This window comes from Sphaerodactylus townsendi, linkage group LG15 (assembly GCF_021028975.2).
Source record: "Sphaerodactylus townsendi isolate TG3544 linkage group LG15, MPM_Stown_v2.3, whole genome shotgun sequence".
Classification (NCBI taxonomy): domain Eukaryota; kingdom Metazoa; phylum Chordata; class Lepidosauria; order Squamata; family Sphaerodactylidae; genus Sphaerodactylus; species Sphaerodactylus townsendi.
Window position 1 is genome coordinate 18,857,395 of NC_059439.1, and position 20,127 is coordinate 18,877,521.

The 20,127-nt window shown below is 47.7% G+C and overlaps 1 protein-coding gene across 1 annotated transcript; it reads left to right on the forward strand.

Moving 5' to 3' along the window:
- The first annotated feature begins 369 nt into the window (after window positions 1-369).
- Window positions 370-10,774, forward strand: LIN7B (lin-7 homolog B, crumbs cell polarity complex component). The gene is made up of 6 exons (XM_048518265.1): window positions 370-565; window positions 1,103-1,221; window positions 1,550-1,621; window positions 4,722-4,931; window positions 5,973-6,136; window positions 10,058-10,774. The coding sequence occupies exons 1-6, from the start codon at window positions 529-531 to the stop codon at window positions 10,077-10,079; spliced, it is 624 nt and encodes a 207-aa protein (XP_048374222.1). The 5' UTR covers window positions 370-528; the 3' UTR covers window positions 10,080-10,774.
- The last annotated feature ends 9,353 nt before the right edge of the window (window positions 10,775-20,127 follow it).

Genomic DNA, 20,127 nt, shown 5'->3' on the forward strand with positions numbered 1-20,127 from the left:
CTCACCTAACGCACAAGATACTACTTGGGGGTCTAGAAAGGGAAAAGAGTCTCCTTTGGAGGTTTTTAAACAGAGGCTGGATGATCATATGTCAGGAGTGCTTTGATTGTGTGTTCCTGCACGGCAGGGGGTTGGGCTGGATGGCCCTTGGGGGTCTCTTCCAACTCTATGATTCTATGAGTTGGTGAGCCGCCTTGAGCCTCCTGACAGGAGAGAAAGGCGGGCTGCAAAGCCAAACTCCTTTTTTTGGGGTCACTCCTATTGGAACGAATCCTTTTCCATCTAGGCTGCTCCTCGATCGCGTACCCCCCGCCTTTCGTAGGCTGCACCCTAGCATGGATTTCTTCTCCTCCCTAGACCTAGATCAGGCGCGGGAGGCAGAGCAGTTGTACGCACGTGCGCAGCCACAGCAGCAGCAGCAGCAGCAGCCCCGGGGGCTGGGTTGCGTGTCAGTTTGCAAATCCAGTTCCGCTCTCCTCCTCCTCCTCCTCCCTGCTTTGACGCGAGAGACGGGGCTTGGCAGGGAAGATGGCAGCGCTGGCGGAGCCTCTGGGGCTGGAGAAAGGTACGAGTCACCCGAGGGGAGGGCATGGGGGGGGGGGTGCATGCTCGTGCTCCCGGGGAGGCTGCATACGAGAAAGAGGCAGAGCTGCACTAGGCGTGGGGGGTGGGAGAGGGTGCTCCCTCCCCTGTCTGTCAGCAATGCTGCAGCTATGGGTAGCAACCGCCTCCCTTCCTGCCTCCCTCCCCCACGCGTCTAGGCTAGCAAGGGGTCTAGACGCATATGGAGGGAAGGCGATGTGGGGCCGCCAGCCCGCCCTGTCCCCACGCGTGGTGGCCGGGGGGCAGGAGATGGAAGGGGAGCCGAAGCGTGGTGACGCTGCTGGAAAGATGGAGGCCGGGCCCTTCCTGGGCATGGCTGCTTGAAAGCAGATCTGAGATTCTCCCTGGGAAGGAGGCAGTGGCGAAGGAGCTGGCCAGCAAAGCGCCTTCCTGGATATCCCTGCCATCAGGATCGCACATCTGGGAAGCAGAAGGGGTTGAGCTGCCCAGACTCCCCCCCCCTCCTGCTGATGCCCGTGCTCTCTCCTCCCCTGTCCAGATGTGGCCCGAGCGGTGGAATTGCTGGAGCGCCTGCAGCGGAGCGGTGAAGTGCCCCCCCAGAAACTGCAAGCCCTCCAGAGGGTGTTGCAGAGTAAATTTTGCTCCGCCATCCGCGAGGTGAGCCCCCTTTTTGGATCACTCCCTTTCCTGCTCCCTCCATTGCCCTTTGCCTCATTGATTCCCCCCACCCCCCCACCCACCCACCCCCCGCACTTCAAGATATCTCATCTCCTCTCTTCCTGCCACTTCACACCCACCCTCCACCTGCGCAGTAAAACTGCCTCTTTTACCTGGCCCCAAATATTTCTTTGCAGCACCCTCAGATCACCTCTCCTGGGAACCCCACCTGTATCCTCTTCAAATTACACACCTGTTTTACTTTTCTGGTTCCACATTCTGTCCCATGCATAAGCTCTCTGACCACCCCCATGTCTCTTTTGGGCAGGTCTATGAGCAGCTGTATGACACTCTGGATATATCCGGGAGTCCTGAAATCCGAGCTCACGCCACAGCTAAGGTATTTTAAAGAACTGTCATTCCACATCTTTTCTCCGTAGAACTGGTCACGCTCACACCCCATGTCACGCAAAATGTAATATTTGTTCCAAAGGGAGTGTGGTGTATTCAGTATAGACACAGCTGGGTGCATTGCGGCTGTGGGATTCAGTGGAAAGCTTTCCTTTATGTTTTTTAAACCAGGTTTCTAGTGCAGGGGTCTGCAACTTGCGGCTCTCCAGATGTTCGTGGACTACAATTCCCATCAGCCCTTGCCAGCATGGCCAAGTGATGGGAATTGTAGTCCATGAACATCTGGAGAGCCGCAGGTTGCAGACCCCTGTTCTAGTCCTTATATAGCCATATCTTCCACATCAGGGGGGTTAAAGGCACGGCACCCCTCTTCCTCCCCGGATCTGAAAAATCCACGGAAATTTACTCCCTGGCTTGTCTGTTAGTCAAGGGAGGGGGCTGGAGGGCCCAGCCCGGTGGCATTATTCTGCAGTTGCCAGTGGCCACAGGGTGACGTGAGTCCTGGGTGGCGGCACCTACTTCAGAGCTGGGGCCACGTGCCACCACGGGACAGTTCCCATTTACAATAATTTCTTATGCCAACTTGTAATAAACCGAAACAGTGAGGGGGGGGGGGGATCATGGTGTAGAAGGGATGACTGTAGTTGCAAAGGAATTATTAAAAGTCTGGTTCCAGGAATTTTTCCATAAGCGTTGGGAGTTTAATTCCGACATTGTTCCCTGTTCTTGCCCCAGGATTAATTAAACCAGAATAAATTAAGACATGGCGATGTTCTCACTTTGAATAATTTATGCAAATCACAGCATTCCACTTCGTTCATGCAGAATTCATGTTGCCTAGGCAAAAAGTGTGAGAGTGTTCCTGATTCTAAAGAGGCCAAACCCATGTTGGGAAAACTTAAAAATAGATTTCAAGCTGGACAGAAGCATGAAAGGGCACTGCAAGTCAGTTGACTTCATCAGCAATAGATTTGTTTGTTCTGACGGAGTAGCCAGATTCATCTATACCAGCATAAGTAAATAGGAGTCCAGTAGCACCTCAAAGACCAGCAATTTATTCCAGTGGTGGCTTTTGGGATTCTAAGCTCACTTCATCTGATGCATTGGAGTGTTCATCCATAGCGGTTACTTATTCTTGGAGTTACAAGAAACATTCTTTAAATGTAAATAGTTGCTGTGGATTTATGCTCCTACACATTTGATGCAGAGAAACTTTGGCCCATTATGCACCAGGTGTCCGCTGCATGGCAAGTTTTTTTGTATGGATGTATTTCCCCGAGCACCGCTTTCAGTTTCCATTCCCCCACACACCAAGCAACACCACTTGAAGCTTCACTTTAATTTTCTTTACTGCCAGAGTGGGGAAGATTTGGCAGCTTCAATCCACCCACCACCAGCCACTTCCACTCCCTTGCACACTTGTTCTCATCTCTCCCGCTTTTCAAATTTGTTATTACATTAATTTGTGTTATTCATTGTATTGATATAAACAGAGAAGCAGTGCAAAATTGCTGTCTTTTATTCCATTTGAAAAGCAGGAAGTGTGTACATATATGTGGAGGTTGTAGGGAGAGATCAGTTCTAGACTTGCTCACCTTTTTCAGCAGAGTGTGGTTTAGGGAATTTGCCTCTTTCTTTGGGGGGGTTGTTTTTGGAAAGAGGAACAATATCGATATAACTGCAATTTAAAGGGCTTCAATGAAGCTCCTTATATTGCCGCTACCAGGTGTGATGAGATCTGTGCCTTTAAGAGGGAGGTGATGGGCGGAGTTTAAAGAAAGGAAAGCGGAGGCCTGTTGAGACTTCAGCAAGCAGCTGTGGGGCAGGCACTGGGCTTCCTCCTCAAGTGTAAACAGATAAACATGAGGAGACCACACTACAGCCCCGTTGTGCAGCTAAGAGCCCCAAGGTAAGCATTCCATGTATAAATCTGACTCACAAAAGCTTTGATGGGATAAACATTATCAGTCTTTAAGGTGCTGCTGCGTTCCTCTTTAGTGTTGTTAGTTATGTTTGTGAAATATGTTGCAAAAGATGGAAGAAGGTGGGTCCATTCCATGACTGAAACGTATCTTGGAATTTTTAAAAAAATGTGCACCTCAAAGATTAGCCACCTCCTTAAGGTCAGAGGTATCGTTTCAAATAATAATGCTTGGTTTGAACCCCCCCAAACCTCTCCTCAACACCTGAAGATGTGGATTAATGCCTGCAATAATTTATATTCTGCTGCCATTCCAAGGACTTCTAGGGCTATTTTCGAACCATCCATTTATCTTAGGATGTCTCTGGGGACATAACTGGAGGTGAGATGCCTTCTTGCACTTTATCTTGTGCTGCATCCCTTACTTTGGGCCCAACCTTTTGGATCCTGCAAAAAACAGACACTAGCTGTTCTGAAAGCTTTCTGGTAGAGCAGGCAGGCAGGGGTCCTTGTATGTAAGTAGAACTGGGCATTGTTCACTCATGGGTAAGTAGCTCATCAGATGTGTGATGTCCCCTGGGAAAACAGTCCTCTCCAGATGTGCCCCATGTTCTTTGTAGCCAATCTTGTTCCTCTTTATTCCTGTAGAGACACACTCAGCACGACATGGGATAGTTTGATTGATGATGACGGGGGGGGGGGGGACAAGTCAAATGAAAATCAATACAACAGGGCAAGAGTGTGAACAGGCCTCCCATCAAAGCGGAAAAGACGTAGGAGTTAAAACCCACTTGTATGGTGAAAGCAATGTAATGCTTGTTAGCTGAAGATCGGTTCCTCTTCCTCTAGCAGGAGCAGCAGTGGCATAGGAGGTTAACAGCTCGTGTATCTAATCTGGAGGAACCGGGTTTGATTCCCAGCTCTGCCGCCTGATCTGTGGAGGCTTCTCTGGGGAATTCAGATTAGCCTGTACACTCCCACACACGCCAGCTGGGTGACCTTGGGCTAGTCACAGCTTCTCGGAGCTCTCTCAGCCCCACCTACCTCACAGGGTGTTTGTTGTGAGGGGGGAAGGGCAAGGAGATTATCAGCCCCTTTGAGTCTCCTGCAGGAGAGAAAGGGGGGATATAAATCCAAAACTCTCTCTCTCTCTCTCTCCCACCTCCAGGCCACAGTGGCTGCCTTTGCGGCAAGCGAGGGCCATGCACACCCACGGGTGGTGGAACTCCCCAAGACGGACGAAGGCCTGGGCTTCAACATCATGGGGGGCAAGGAGCAGAACTCTCCCATCTACATTTCCCGCATCATCCCAGGGGGTGTGGCCGACCGCCACGGTGGGCTCAAGCGTGGAGATCAGCTGCTGTCAGTCAACGGCGTGGTGTGTATCAAGTGGTGGGAAACTGGGGAGGACCTACGTGGGTACCTAAGTGAAGGAACGAGGGGTGGGTTTTACTTGCCTTCTCCGCATTTGTTTAAATTGTGGACTGAACTTGGTTGGGATGTTTTGGCCTGTGTCTACCTAGCAGATCTTGGTTCAAGTATTTGTTCCGCCTCCTTGGTGGCCTCTGTTCGGCTTCAGCCACAGTTCCTCTAGATGTGAATTGTCAAGGGGTAATGGCCCATGTTTAGGTGTATGGCCATCATCAATAAGACGGATGAGTTTATGTGGGGAGAGGAGGCCGAATGTATATTTTATCTTAGCAATGGGCGGTAACGAGTCGATGCACGGACCGTGGTAGAGGGTGGGGCAGGCGTTACGCAGGAAGTGACAAGTGATCTCTTATCAGGGAAACATAAAAGCATATTCCAAGGTAAAGGAATGACAATTTAACAGAGTCTTTCTCTGTGTAAGATTATGGCAGGTACTTTCACCTGCGGCATGCAGGAAAGTAAATAAGGGTAGGCTGTTTGGTGACTGTGCTTTTAAAGATGTGTGCGTTGGCTTTTAACTGAGCTTATGAGGGTATCATCCTGACCTGGTTAGCTTGATCTTGGCAGATCTTGGAAGCTAAGCGTGAACAGTCCTGGTTAGTACATAGATGGGAGACACTAAAGGAATTGCTATGTAGAGGCAGACAGTGGCAAACCACCTTTGTTTGCCTTTTGCCTTGAAAAGCCTACAGTTATCCGCTGCAACTTGATACCACGTTCTACCACCAATTGTATATCTCCTTCTAACTCACCAGATGCTTACCACCACGTCCTTGCAGCTTTTGACTCGGTGGAGATCAGGAGGGGACATACACATTTTAAATAAATACAACTGCATACAAACTCATCCACCTTGCTGATAATTGTCGTATAACTTCACCAGCCGTGAAGACGGGGAATAAAGGGTTGGACTGGCTATCTGTTGGAAAGGCCGTGTGATCCCGCCTACCCCATCTTACCGCTGTCGATTTGCTTCCGTCTCCTGCAGAGCGTGGAAGGGGAGCAGCATGAGCGGGCAGTGGAGCTTCTGAAAGCCGCCCAGGGTACCGTGAAGCTGGTCGTGCGCTACACGCCCAAAGTGCTAGAAGAGATGGAGGCACGGTTTGAGAAGATGCGGACAGCCCGGCGTCGGCAGCAACACAACAGTTACTCGTAAGACTGAAGCGTGAATCGGGTGTTTGCTGTTGCTCCTCCCCACCTCCCTAATCCTGGAAACAACCGTTCCTAGTATCTCTTTGGAAGGGGTGCTGCAAGAAAACCAAGTAGGCTGGCAATAAATAACAGAATTAGCCATCACTTTTTGCCTTCTTGCTTAGGTCTTGGAGGCATCTAGTTGAATACTCACTGGGAATGCCAAAATCATACTCAGGAATATCCTAGAAATGCACTATCCCCTTTCCAAATGATGCTTATTGAAACTTTGGGATTACCTTGAATGCTACTGTTCCACATGAAGATGTTAGTAGATGATATGTTCCTCCATCACAGACCCAAACATGCTGGACCTTCTTTGTTGTAGAATGCAGCGCCTAGATCCTAGTGCCAACCTAGCCCTGCTCCCCACTATCTTTGAAAGTAAAAACACATTTTGTTCAATGAACTATAAATGCTCTTGTACCAAAGTACCATTCTCTGAAATGCACAAGATAATGGTGTTGACAAAGGCATAAAAGTTGCCTGTCATTAATAAAAGCACGGGCTTAAAAACCAAAAGGCAAAAAACCAAAACGATGCCCGTCTCTCAATTCTTTTAGATTCTACAGTGGAATCCCTGAGAAAGAAAAAAATACCTTGTTCTCCCATGAATTACTGAAAGCGGAGAATTTATTTCAAGTACTCTTTCAATGGCCCTTTCCCCACTTACCTTAAGCCCCGCGCTAGTCTCCGCAAGTAGCGCGGGGTCCCACTGCACTCCCCACATCAGGGGCGGCAACAGCGCAGCCGCCCTGACGCTGCCGCTCTTGCGCCCGCTCAGCGCGTGGCATCCCTGGCGCTGGCGAAAACGGCGCCTTTGGATGACCCCGCGCAGAGCACGGGGTCGTGGGGACACCCAGATGCGCGCCAGGATGCCGTGTGCTCAGAGCAGCGCGTAGCAACTCCAGCAGCAGGAGAAGTGGGGAAAGGCCCAATGAAACTTACCAACACAGAACATCTGGGGGGGGGGGGGAATTATATGTTTCCTGACAAAATAGCTAGTGAAAATGGAAGTCTCTGGAAACCCATCCATCTTCTCCCCTGCCACAAGGAACCCTCGAAAGAGGAATACAAGATCCATCTTGTATTCTGTGTTGGGGGGGGGGGGGGGGTCTTTGAAAATGATCACTGAGAGAGCATTGCGCCACATTTACATGTCAAAGGTGTCATAAATGCCACGCCCATTCCATAGGAGCAACAAAAGGACAGTACGTCCCGGCCTTTCTCAGTTTGGCTGCTGCCTCTATGAGGACTTGAAACATCTCAAATTTGCATTGTAAAGCTAGAGCCTCCAGATGGTATGATTCATAACCCCTGCCAACATCAGGGTGCTGGTAGGTACCCTGGGGTATATAATATCATGAGGCTACACGCCTCAGGGGTACCCGTGAGTCAATGCTATGGTTTGTCACTTCAGAATCAAATGTGGGATTTTTTTTTGGAAGGGGCTGGGAGGGGGTTTGGAAACCTCATGGGCTTCCTTAAACAACATTAAAACAGCATTGTTTTTATTTGCCTAAATGTAGTGTGGATTGGGGTGATTTAAAGGAGTTCCCTTTAAATCCCCCCAAATCCATGCCAAATTTAGGCAAACAAACAACGCGCTGTCAATACTGCTTTCCCTCCCCTCCCCTCCCCCTGCTTGCCACTCCCCCCACCTACAGGCCAAAAAAGGAAAAAAACCCTTAAAATGCAAAAAAAAAAATTCAAATGAACCTCAAGGGTACCTTGAGATATGAAGGCCGAGGTCAAGGGTACCGCAACGTCGAAAAGGTTGGGAAACACTGAGCTAGAGCATATTCCTTAGTGTGCCATTCAACCTTTGTGAGAAACGCCTTTAAAAAATTAGAGATGTTTCTAGTCCTCATAGAGGCAGCAGCCAAACTGTGAAAGGCCGGAACGTACTGTCCTTTTGTTGCTCCTTCTTTGACAAAACAATAACAACATTTCTCCTGAAAGAAATATACAAACCAATGCCAGCACATGCCTGGATACTTCATTTTCGCAATGTGGAGGTTTGGGTTGCAAGATACCTGCAGGCCGAGATCTAAACTCAGTAACATGAATATGGATGGCTACAAATATAATTGCCAACCAACAATCAGATACGGGGCGAAGTCCTTTCAGAACCCAAATTTAGCAATCGCAAGCAGTTAGACGTGTCTCTGGTTGCCCCTGGCCCTAGCATCCAATCTGAAATTCAGATGCAGAAATCTTCCCACAGTTGCATAACTGAGAGATTTATTTTATTTCCATCTTCAGAGTCGGTCATCCTCTGAAACCCAGTACGAGGAGGCAACATAGGGAAAATCCGTGGCCTCTGTGCCCTATTGTTGGCCATCCAGGTTGGGCAGTTGTGTGAATCAGGCGCTGAATTAGATGACCCACTTGTCCAATCCAGCAGGACTCTTCTAATGCAGGGTTGGATCCTGTTAGCTTTTTCACTCATTCTTGCCCAGGTCCCCTTCCCCATCCCACAAGGTTTTTGTCCATGCAGGTCCCATCATCCTTTAGCCTTTTTGGCAGCTGAAGGGACCCCTCTTCTCTTTTTCACCAGCACAAAAGCTAGTAGTTGGATCTAACCCATTGTGTTTTCCTGGTTAAAGACTCTTGAAGGCCAACTAGGGGCGTACTGCCCATGGGGACATAGGTATCCCAGGCACATGCCATTTTGCCATGTGGGGGTGCTGGGCACGTGGGGGGTCCCTGTGCCTGGCCTCTCCTGCAGTGCGGCGACTTGGCCAGCACCTAGTGGCTCCCCCTGTGCCGGGATGCCACTCACCGGCTGATTTGTTCACCGCTGCAGCAGGTCGGCTCTCACATACCCCCCCCCCCCCCCGGGAAGCCAGGGAGGGCAGGAGCTGGTCCGCCACTGCAGCACCCGCCCATCCGAGCCACCCACCGCGAGCCCTGCCCCCCGCCCTTCCCTGTAGTTCCAGTAAGTGGGGTGCGGGAGTGGGGGCGCCCAGAGCAGGTTTTGCCTTGGGCACCATCCCCCCACCCCCCCGGTACGCCTCTGAGGCCACCACACAAACTCTCTGAGAACCTGACTTAAGTGATACAACCTTGTTGAACTCAATGAGGTTTTAGGAGCTCCAGACGCACAATAGACTCCTCAATATCATGATGTCTAGTAGCCAAAGATACCTTGATCTGGATACCCCAGGCTTGCCTGACCTCATTAGATTTCAACAGCTAAGCAAGGCTGACCCTCGCAAGTGTTTGGATGGGCAACCTCTTAGGAATACCAGGCAAACAACGGCAAGCCATCCCTTAACATCTCTTGACTAGAAAACTTTATGGGGTCTCCATGAGTCAGCTGTGACTTGACAGCACACACACACACACACACACACACACACACACACACACACACACACACACACACGGAAAGAGTGGCCTTCGTGGGGGATAAGAAAATCTACACAATGGGGCCACTTAAAATTTAGGTTTCTTCAAACCTGGGGGAATTCATGGACTTGCAGAATAGTCTCATGCACAGAAGATAATAGTTAGGGTTAACCACCTCCCCCTCACCATTAAAAGGGAGAAAAAACCTCCATGAGTTTGGGTGACATTTTTAATTACCTCAGCAACTCCACTGGCTTCCAACATTATGGCGTTGGCTACTGCCACTAGGAGGCAGCAAGGGCTGAGAAAAGTAGAATTGGATTCAATAAGGGGAAGGAAAACGGGCCAAAATCAGACCAGGGAGAACGGCGGAGTCCACTTGGGGGGTGGGGGATTGATGGGGTGGGGGAAATAGTATTTCCTTTTCCCGGCAAGTCGATCCTACTTAGAATCAAGGGGAAATTATATTCCTGGACTGTCCATTATTCACATTTCCTCTTTCTGTCTTTCTCCTCTTTCTTCCAATAGATCCTTGGAATCGCGAGGATAATTGGCACCGTTACCTTGTCGCTGGGGGGCCTGCCTGTGACTTTTCCACCCGCCTCCTCCCCCTCCCCCCCCCCCCGATGGTTTTATCTGTATAGCAGGAGACATATATTTATCGGCCTTCCTCCCCTTTGGTGGGATGTGGGCTTTTATGTACAGTATTTATTCACCATAACCCTCTTATTTAAAGATGTTCTGTGCGAGTGACCGTGTTTGTGCAAATCTATATTATATGCCCTTTGTAAACCGTGGGAGATACGCCCCCTGCCCCCCCAGTATCAAAAGACTGTTTTTCCTGTGGCACAGAGCTGCCAAAAGAGGGGAATGGAAACTTCCGGCATGAATTGTTGCCTTTACCTCAGAGGGGTTTTTGTATCTGCTCTGAGTGAGGGACCCCTGTCTAATGCCAACCTCCTTCTCCAACCTAGTGGATTTTGCACCTCCGCTCCTTGTATAAACAAGTAGTTCCCACATAGTGTGGTGCAGTGGATAGAATGGTGGACGTAGACCCCAGGTTCCGGCCCCTCCTCATGAAACCCCCTTGGGTGACTTTTTGGGCTCTGTCACTTAAGCTTGCTTACCTCGCAGGGCTGTTGTGAGGATGAAATGGAGAAAACATTTGTATGCAGTCATGGGCACCTCGGAGAAAGAGTGGGATAGAGTGTAATGAATATTGTTAATAAAAGAAGAAGGAGATTATCTCAGGACTCTTGCCTCTTCCAATCTGGGTCTGTTTTTTTTTCTCTTTGTTTTATGTAAAGGATAAAAATGTTAGGTTTGGAAACCTCAGTTTGAACCATGATGCTTACTGGATATCTTCAGGTTAGTTGCACACTCAGTTGCGGGCCCCCTGCTACTATAAGGTCAGAAGTGTGAAGATAGGAATTGCAAAAACGCATTCTGGCTTCAGAAATTGTTCACGAGTGCGAGATAAATTATACGTTCAGATAAGACTGAAGGGGGATTATGCCCTTTCCCTTATTACGGATTGTGAACTTGATGTATCTGTACAAAAAATAGTGACAGGTGCTATGGTGAAAATGCTGGTTTCTTTTCACACGTCTGCCCCATTCGCATGTAACTCAAAGCAATGTATAACTTTCCACCAAAGTGATTGTCCCTTCTACTTTTCTCCACTACCAGCTGCATCATGGAAATAAATTGACACCAAAGGGTTCTGAGGGGAGAGGATATCCCCAGTGGTGGGATCCAAAAATTTTAGTAACAGGTTCCCATGGTGGTGGGATTCAAACTGTGGCGTAGCGCCAATGGGGCTGGGCGGGGCACGACGGGGGCGTGGCCAGGCATTCCGGGGGCAGGGCATTCCTAAACAAGGCTGTGGCAAGGACGCAGCCGCTGCGCCGGTCCTTGGGCGGGAAGCAAATGCACGCAGGCGCAGGCTGCCACGCACACCGGTGCACCTCCTGCTAGACTGCTTTAAGTTCTGCGCGCTACTGCTGAGAGGAGGGGCGTAACTAAGGCAAAAATCACGTGGCAAAATCACCAATTAGTAACCCCCCCTCGGCACACACAAATAATTAGTAACCTACTCTCGGGAACCTGTGAGAACCTGCTGGATCCCACCTCTGGATATCCCCCTCCCCTCTTGCTCTCTCTTTTTCATGTTAAAGTAAGACACGCACTTGATACATGAATGATTCCCAACCCAGCTGGCTTGGATGAGCACTCTAGGACCCATCCCGTTGCTCTCTGCGTGAAGTCCAGCGATGCATAAACAGGAAGGAAAAATTGTGTAGAGTGGTTCCACTTGCATCTCATGCAATGGCTGCAGCTCACCGCGCTGCAGTGCTGTGTTTGACAAAATAACTATGTACCCATGAAGAAATGGAAATGTGCAACAGATGGTTCACATAACTTCATATAACGCTCTTCAGAAACTATCAGGAGAAATGCCCTGTGCTATTTCTCTCTGCAGGCAGTAAAGATGGTGGGAACATCATTGCTTATGCTTGGCACACAGAGAAAGGCAGTGGTAATCTTAGCACATCTACTTGCGCAAAGATAGTTTGGTGCGCATCAGTCTTTCATGGAATCCAGTCCCAAGGATGCTGAGCGTGTGGAACCAATACTCTGATGCCACACTGCTGCCAGATGTGTTTCCGCACTCCTACATTCCTGCCGGGTGACTTTGGGCTAGTCACTGTTCTTCGGAACTCTGTCAGCCCCACTTACCTCACAAGGTGTCTGTTGTGAGGAGAGGAAGGGAAAGGAGCTTGTAGGCCACCTTGAGTCCCCTTACATAAGAGAAAGGTGGGTATAAATCCAAACTACTACTACTGTTCTTCTTCTTCCAAGCTGAGGACAGGAAGAAGCAGGAAGAAAACTGGTGATCAGCAGGTGGTGCTCTTCAGTACCTTGAACAGGGTAAAGATTCATGAAAAAGGTGATTTTAGGGACATTTAGGGTTGCTGATGATTTGAATTAGTATTGTGAAAATGGTGGTTTGAAAAGTCATGACCCCTAAGATGAATGAAGGCATTGGATTAGGAATGAAGAAGAAAAGTTGGATTTATATCCCCCTTTCTCTCCTGTAGGAGACTCAAAGAGGCTTACAAACTCCTTTCCCTTCCCCGCTCACAACAAACACCCTGTGAGGTAGGTGGGGCTAAGAGAGCTCCGAGGAACTGTGCCTAGCCCAAGGTCACCCAGCTGGCGTGTGTGGGAGTGCACAGGCTAATCTGAATTCCCCAGATAAGCCTCCACAGCTCAGGCGGCAGAGCAGGGAATCAAACCCAGTTCCTCCAGATTAGAGTGCACCTGCTCTTAACCACTATGCCACTGCTGCTCCGCTGAAGACTTAGCAGGTAGTCTAGCATGTCTTTATGGATATATTACCACTGCTACAGCAATTTTTCACTCAGCTGTGCTGACCCGGTGTCACTCTGTTGTGATTCTGTTTTGAGATGGTTGTCAGGCCACATGTGGATATGTTGTGGGTCCACTTTTTCACATCCCACTGTGACTGTTAAAACCATCTACACCAGAGGCGTAGCTAGGGAAAATGGAGCCCGGTGCAAAATATGAGTTTTGCTGCTGCCCGCCATGTTTGTGTTTTTTGTATTTTTTAGAGTTTTTTCCGTTTTTGGCCTGCAGGGGGCACAGTTTTTACGCTAGCAGCATCAAAATTTCAGGGTATCTTTAGGAGACTATCCTGATGATACCAGCTAGGTTTGGTGAAGTTTGGTTGAGGGCATCCAAAGTTATGGACTCTCAAAGATATAGCCCCCATCTCCTATTAGCTCCCATTGGAAACAATGGGGGATGGGGGCACCCCCTTTGGGAATCCATAACTTTGGACCTCCTGAACCAGACCTCACCTAACTTGGGTGATATCATCAGGAGAGTCTCCCCAAAACTCCCTGAAATTTTGGTGCTGCTAGCCTAAAAACCGCACCCCCTGCAGGCCAAAAACTGAAAAACACTAAAAAATACAAAACAACCCTGAAATTTTTGCTGCCTCCCCAGGTGCACGCCCGGTGCAACGCGCACCCCCTGGCCTCCTTGTAGCTCCACCTCTGATCTCCACACAGAATCTGTATACAAATAGCCAAGGCACCATTCAGGAGTTTGATTCACAGCCATAACCTGCACGCAAGCAAGTTCAGTGTATGATTGATAGCTGTCGTTACAAGACAGCATGGATTGACTTGAAAACTGCGCTGTCATGGGCTGGGAGGGTAATGCTTAAAATGCAACTCATCTCAGAGAAATCATCTCAGTTCTTCTCTTTTGCTCTGGTGTGTGCAAAGCACAGACCCCAAAAGTTTTGTGATGGATTCAAAGCAGCCCTAAAAGTCTTTATAATGAAAAAGCAATGTGTGACTGCCTGGGAGGAGCCATCAATCTAACCCTGGATATTGGAATTCAATAAAACGCTGTTCAAAGAAAGAGTCAACGTTCCTTATCAAGGACTGGACACGTTTGAGTATGCTGTTAATAATGGAACCCTTAGGATCCATACTGGGGCGTGGAGAGAGGGGCAAGGGTTGGCATTTGCCCTCCATGGGATCCTAAAATCAATTTTCTTAAGTGTACAATGACACATTCTTCAGCAAGAAAATCTTCAGTGAGCTGAGCAAATATGGCTCCCTCCGTTATTTCTTGTGAGTGCGTTATATCTTGTGAGCACGTGCAAAGTACTCTGGGATTCCAACAGAAGTTTAAATTAGACCAGGGTTCTCTCATTCAATTTTCAGTTGAAATGGGATCATTTCTTTGCAGGGTTGGGAGCAACTCTTAGCTTTTCCGCGCGTGCACTGATAGGAGTCACGAGAACATTATCAGTTTAAGAGGGGGGCGGCAAATTTAACAAACTAACACTTTTAAAAAAGGATGTGTGACTACATGCCTTAACAGACCAGGTGATCGGGAGCAACAGCCGCAGAAGGCCATTGCATTCACATCCTGCACGTGAGCTCCCAAAGGCACCTGGTGGGCCACTGCGAGTAGCAGAGAGCTGGACTAGATGGACTCTGGTCTGATCCAGCTGGCTTGTTCTTATGTTCTTCTTATGTTCTTACATTCACATTCGCTTTAAGGAAGAATGATAAAAGGGTTTGGCACCCCAAAACTATAGGAAATGTATCATCGAAGGCTTTCGCAGCCAAATTCAACTGGTTGTTGTGGGTTTTCCAGGCTGTGTGGCCGTGGTCTGGGAGATCTTGTTCCTAACGTTCCTAAAGCTGCCAGCCACAGATACAGGCAACATGTTAGGAACAAGATCTACCAGACCACGGCCACGCAGCCCAGAAATCCCACAACAACCAGTATAGAAAATGTATCCAAACAATTGGCAGTTGGTGAACTGGTTCTTTTGAGTCCTCACAGACTAAAGTACAACCTGAATTTTTTTTAAAAAAGTGTTTATTTGTTTTTACCAAGCTATGCTAAGCAGAGTCACATGCTTGTGAGCCCATGGATTTGTGTGTGTGTGTGTGTGTGTGTGTTCTGTTTAAGATTGTACTGTCAAGGAACAAATATTTGCAAAAGACATTGAAGAACAAAACATAACAGGAACACCAGTCTTCGATGTTATATCCCTAGTACTTCATTTGTTCTTAGTTTTGTCTCGTCCAAAAATAGGAGCCACTGTTGCTCGAAAAACAAAAACACTGTCACATGGTTCGTGTCTTTCCACAGATGTTTGCAGGAGATGAGTTTATTCAGCTGCCGGGTAGCAGTGCGAACTGCTTGATAGTTCCTGCAAATTCAAAAGTACTGAGCCCCCACTGAGGAGGCTGAAGGTAAAAGAAACAAAAGGCACTGGTTCCTTTGGACTTGGAGTCCTTCGGAACCAAACAAAAGAATGGGCCAGGATTTGGAGCTATCGTAAGTCGTTGAATCACATAAATGGTTGGAGAAAGCCTATATAATTTGTTACATATTTCTTTGCTGAGGATTGACCGGCATTCCATATCAACCAACAAACATGAGCATGTGCTCGTGTTAGCTGAAGGAAGACAGTAAAAGGGGGTTGTGTCCCCTAATATCTCTATCTCTATCTCTATCTCTCTATCTCTATCTCTATCTCTATCTCTCTATCTCTATCTCTCTCTATCTCTCTCTCTCTCTCTCTCTCTCTCTCTATCTATCTCTCTATCTCTATCTATCTATCTATCTATCTATCTATCTATCTATCTATCTATCTATCTATCTATCTATCTATATATATATATATATATATATATATAAAATATATATAATATATTATATATAGAGATATAGAGATATAGAGATATAGAGATAGCGATATAGATATATAGATATATAGAGATAGATAGATAGATAGATAGATAGATAGATAGATAGATAGATAGAGAGAGAGAGAGAGAGAGAGAGAGAGAGAGAGAGAGAGAGAGAGAGAGAGAGAGAGATTTATTTTTCAAACTTATATACCGCCCAACCCCCGAAGGGCTCTGGGCGGTGAACAACATAAAGCTCAAATACAAATAGACCTAAAATCAAATACAAGAATCTTTTCATAATATAAGTTAAAATGCAGCAGTTAATACATAACAATGCCCGCTAAAATCCTTCTTAAACCCTCCCGAGCGGAGAGAAGAGAGGGTGGGTCTTGTAGATGATAATGGACCCAAAGTTCTGTGGGGATGAAAGGTGGGGAGGGGGCACTTTCAGAAGCTGGACACTCCAAAAGCCCAGCGGAACAGCTCCGTCTTACAGGTCCTGCGGAAACCACCAAGATCCCGCAGGGCCCGGACAGCTGGAGGAAGAGTGTTCCACCAGGCAGGGGCCAGGGCTGTAAAGGTCCTGGCCCAAGTGGAGGCCAGCCGCATCATTGAGGGGCCAGGGACTACCAGTAAATGGGCCTCTGCCGAATCTTCTCAATTCTTGTTAGGAAGGTGTAATTTTCCCCTTCAGAACTTCTACCTCAGGGAAGCTCTGTCATCCAGGTGGTCCCTTGATGGCCACAGGCCGCTCAGTTTGGCTGGTGGGATATTAAATGCAATAGAGATGCCCAGTGTGGTGTTAGTGGGTTTCATAGCACCTGCAAGTAAGCTTCTTGATGCTCAATTGTTCCCTCCACTCCCAGTAAAGAACCGGATCATCTGGCTTTCTTCCATTGGAGTTAGGAGGTGCTTCAGAAGGACCAAGAAGACATCATCTTGGTGACTTCGGGAAAACAGCTGATAACGGGAGGACGCAGGGGTTGCTGACATTATATGACTGGGCGCTGCCACATATGGCAGCCATTTTGTTTTTATGTCCACTACCTGTTCTTAACATTCCCAGTGTGTCTGCAGGTCAGCAAAGTTGGGGGTGGGGGGGGAAGCTACAGATGGACAATCTATGGCAGGTAGGATCAGCAGAAGACAACATATCGCAGGTAAATATTTGGATTCATGGAGAACAAGTTCTCAGTAATTTAATAAAACCCTGCATGCTGTCTAGACTACTTCTGCATCCCACCTTATTGTACACATACTAGCAGTTCAGAACTGCTGCTCTAGTCTAGTTCTTTCCTTCCCCTCTTTAAAGCAGGTGCCATCATTTGATCTTAACATGCTGAATTATCTATAACTGTCCCGTGAGCGCAAAGAAAAGGGGGGGGGATTTTTTTAATGCCGTCTGAAATTATGTAAATTATGTTTTATGGTTCCTTATTTTTAGTGGAGTTGATTGCGTTTAATGGATTGAAATGCCTGTATTTGACTGTTGGACACCGCCCTGAGCCCTCGGGGGGAGGTCAGTATACAAATTCAATTAAACAAACAAACCAACAAACTTCCATGCTGGTATTACAGTGTTAAAAGAATTAACTTATAGGGCCTTTACTTGGAAAACAAAATGTGGCCTTAGCTGTTGTGGGTTTTCAGGGTTGTGTGGCCATGGTCTGGCAGTTGTTGCTCCTAACATTTCGCCTGCATCTATGGCTGACATCTTCAGAGACATGTCATGGTGAGATGCAGGGGCATACTGCCCAGGGGGATATATGGGGTCAAATGTCCCCAGGCTGCAGTCATTTAGTCACATAGGGGCAGAAAATCACCCCCCCTCCTCCTTCCCCCCTCCCCCCCAGGTCCATACACGGACTTCAAGACCTGGTGCAAAAAAAATTGTTTGGTTGTGGTGGGGGAGGGCCGCCATCCATATGGAGGGGGGTAGGGCAAAAAACTCAGATTTTGCAGTGGGCTACATTTTCCCTAGATTAAGGTGACCAGATGGTCACCTTTGTAACCCGGGATAGGTAAGTAGGCGGGCGAACGTGCGCGTGCACATGCGCACAGCCGCAGGAGCGCACTGCCTTCTGGGGCGCTCCCGTTTCCTGCCCTGTCACAAGGCAGTGCGGCAGCTTTCCAAAAATCGGGACACTTCAAAAAACCCGCAGGACGCGGGACAAATTGTCTTAAGGTGGGACTGTCCCGCCAAAAGCGGGACGTCTGGTCACCGTACCCTAGATGCACCTCTGGTGAGATGTGTTTCAGTGACATGCCTCTGAAGATGCCAGTCATAGATGCAGATGAAATGTTAGGAGCAAAAATTACCAGACCATGGCCACACAGCCTGGAAAACCGACAACAACCAGTAGATGCTGGCCGTGAAAGTGTTTGACAATACATAAAACATTTGTGTGCTCATATGTGTGTGGCTTGTTTTAACCAGGGCAAATACGAAGCATGTTTCGTCGGCAGGAAAAGCTATCTGTAAAGTTTTGCTCTACCAGTTCTGCCAGGTTGCCAAACCTTTTCTGAGTAATAATTGGGGTTTGGTGTGTCTGGGTTGGACACCTGGATTGTGGTGTATTCTTGTCATGGACTTGGCTCAAGGTGTTGAACACTGAGTCCTAGACATGCTATAATTTTTAATCTAGGCAACATTTATTTGTCTTATATTTTAAAAATTATTTCCTGCCATTCATCCTTCAAAGAAAAAAAAAGACAAATTTTAATGAATACGGTCATTAACTCTGTTTCACATAAAGATGTTAGTAGATTGTATATTATTCTGCCACAGAACAAAGCACACCAGACCTTCTTTGTCGCAGAATGCTCCGCCTGGGTTTTAGCGCCTACCTAACCCTGCTCCACCAATCTGTTTGAAAATTTGAAAGTAAAAATACATTTTGACACAAATGCTCTTGTAATCAAAGTACCACGTTCAATAATGCACAAATTAATGGTTTTGACAAAGTGCGTAGAAATGAATGGTAATCCTCATATTCGTTCGGGACTATATGCTAGTGAGGAAGGATACCATTTTCTCAACGGCTGCACCTCAACAGACCAAACTAACATCCTTATGTGAAACAGAGTATGATGGTACTGGAAAAGCTGACAAGAATCATGGGGGGCTCTATACAATCTGGACATTTTCTCCCCACCTAGCCAAATATCTCAACAGCCCTCGATACCCTTTAAATTCCACTCTCAGTTCATATAGGACAGTGGTGGCGAACCTATGGCACGGGTGCCAGAGGTGGCACTCAGAGCCCTCTCTATGGGCACGAGCAAACAGAGTGCCCCCCCTCCCATCTAGGCTGGCCTGGGCTGCTGGGCTTGATTATTAGCATTAAACCTAAGACCCAGTTTTGGGGAAGCAGTGTAGGTAACCCTGTTAAGCGCTGTTAAACCCCACTGATTTTCATGCGAAGAACTAAAGTGTGATCCTTTACCTGGGAGTAAGCTCGGTTGCTGGCAATGGGGCTTGCTTCTGAGAAAACCCTCCTAGGGTCATGATTCATCCATTGGAAGAGTTGCATGGTTGCTTCAAAGCAAAGCCACCGACTACCACCAAGCTTACTCCTGAGTAACGCACACCTCGGAGCCCACCGTTTTTTTCTAAACTAAAACCTCAGTATTCAGGTTAAATTGCCGTGTTGGCACTTCGCGATAAATAAGTGGGTTTTGGGTTGCAATTTGGGCACTCGGTCTCAAAAAGGTTCGCCATCACTGACATAGGACTTTGCTTAGGATTGCCCCTTTGGGTTGATTTATACCCAGTGGTGTTTTTCTGCCTAACTAGAGAGTCCCCAGAAATGTAGAAATACCTGTCCTCTCTATGGGTGGCCCTCTTCTGCATATTTTGTGACTGGCACAAGCCTCCCACGTTCCAATCAGTTACAGTGATACCAAGTGACTTAAGCAAGAAGAGCATCGCTCAAAATATGATATAATCAGCACTCAGATTAAATAGTCAGGGCAATTCAGACCAGTAGAAGCCAATGTATTCAGACGAAACTGCAAACCCTTCCGGAACATGTATTCATCTCCAAAAGGTGTGAAAGAATTATCCGGTCCAGCTGCGGTCCCCTGAAAGAAATTTTACACGTAAAGGCCTATCAAGGGAGATCTAATCCCCACCCTCCCCATAACCCCAGATAATTTTGCTAAACCTAAGCCAATTATAAACTCTCTGAGATCCTGTCAGATTGCCGATAAGCTGATCTGATCCCATAATGCTTTTCTTTGATCTCAGAAATTCAGCAATCGGAAAGTTTCATTTAATTGCCTACGACATGATTCCCAGCTCCTCGGTGAACGCTGTGAAATGGACCATAAAAAGCAACATTGAGA

What these genes read in the sequence shown, in the direction of transcription:
- LIN7B (XM_048518265.1), top strand. Translation starts at nt 529, where the DNA reads ATGGCAGCGCTGGCGGAGCCTCTGGGGCTGGAGAAAG. An exon ending in GCCTCTGGGGCTGGAGAAAG is followed by an intron (nt 566 to 1,102) that starts GTACGAGTCACC and finishes TCCCCTGTCCAG; the next exon opens with ATGTGGCCCGAGCGGTGGAA. An exon ending in TGCTGTCAGTCAACGGCGTG is followed by an intron (nt 4,932 to 5,972) that starts GTGTGTATCAAG and finishes CGTCTCCTGCAG; the next exon opens with AGCGTGGAAGGGGAGCAGCA.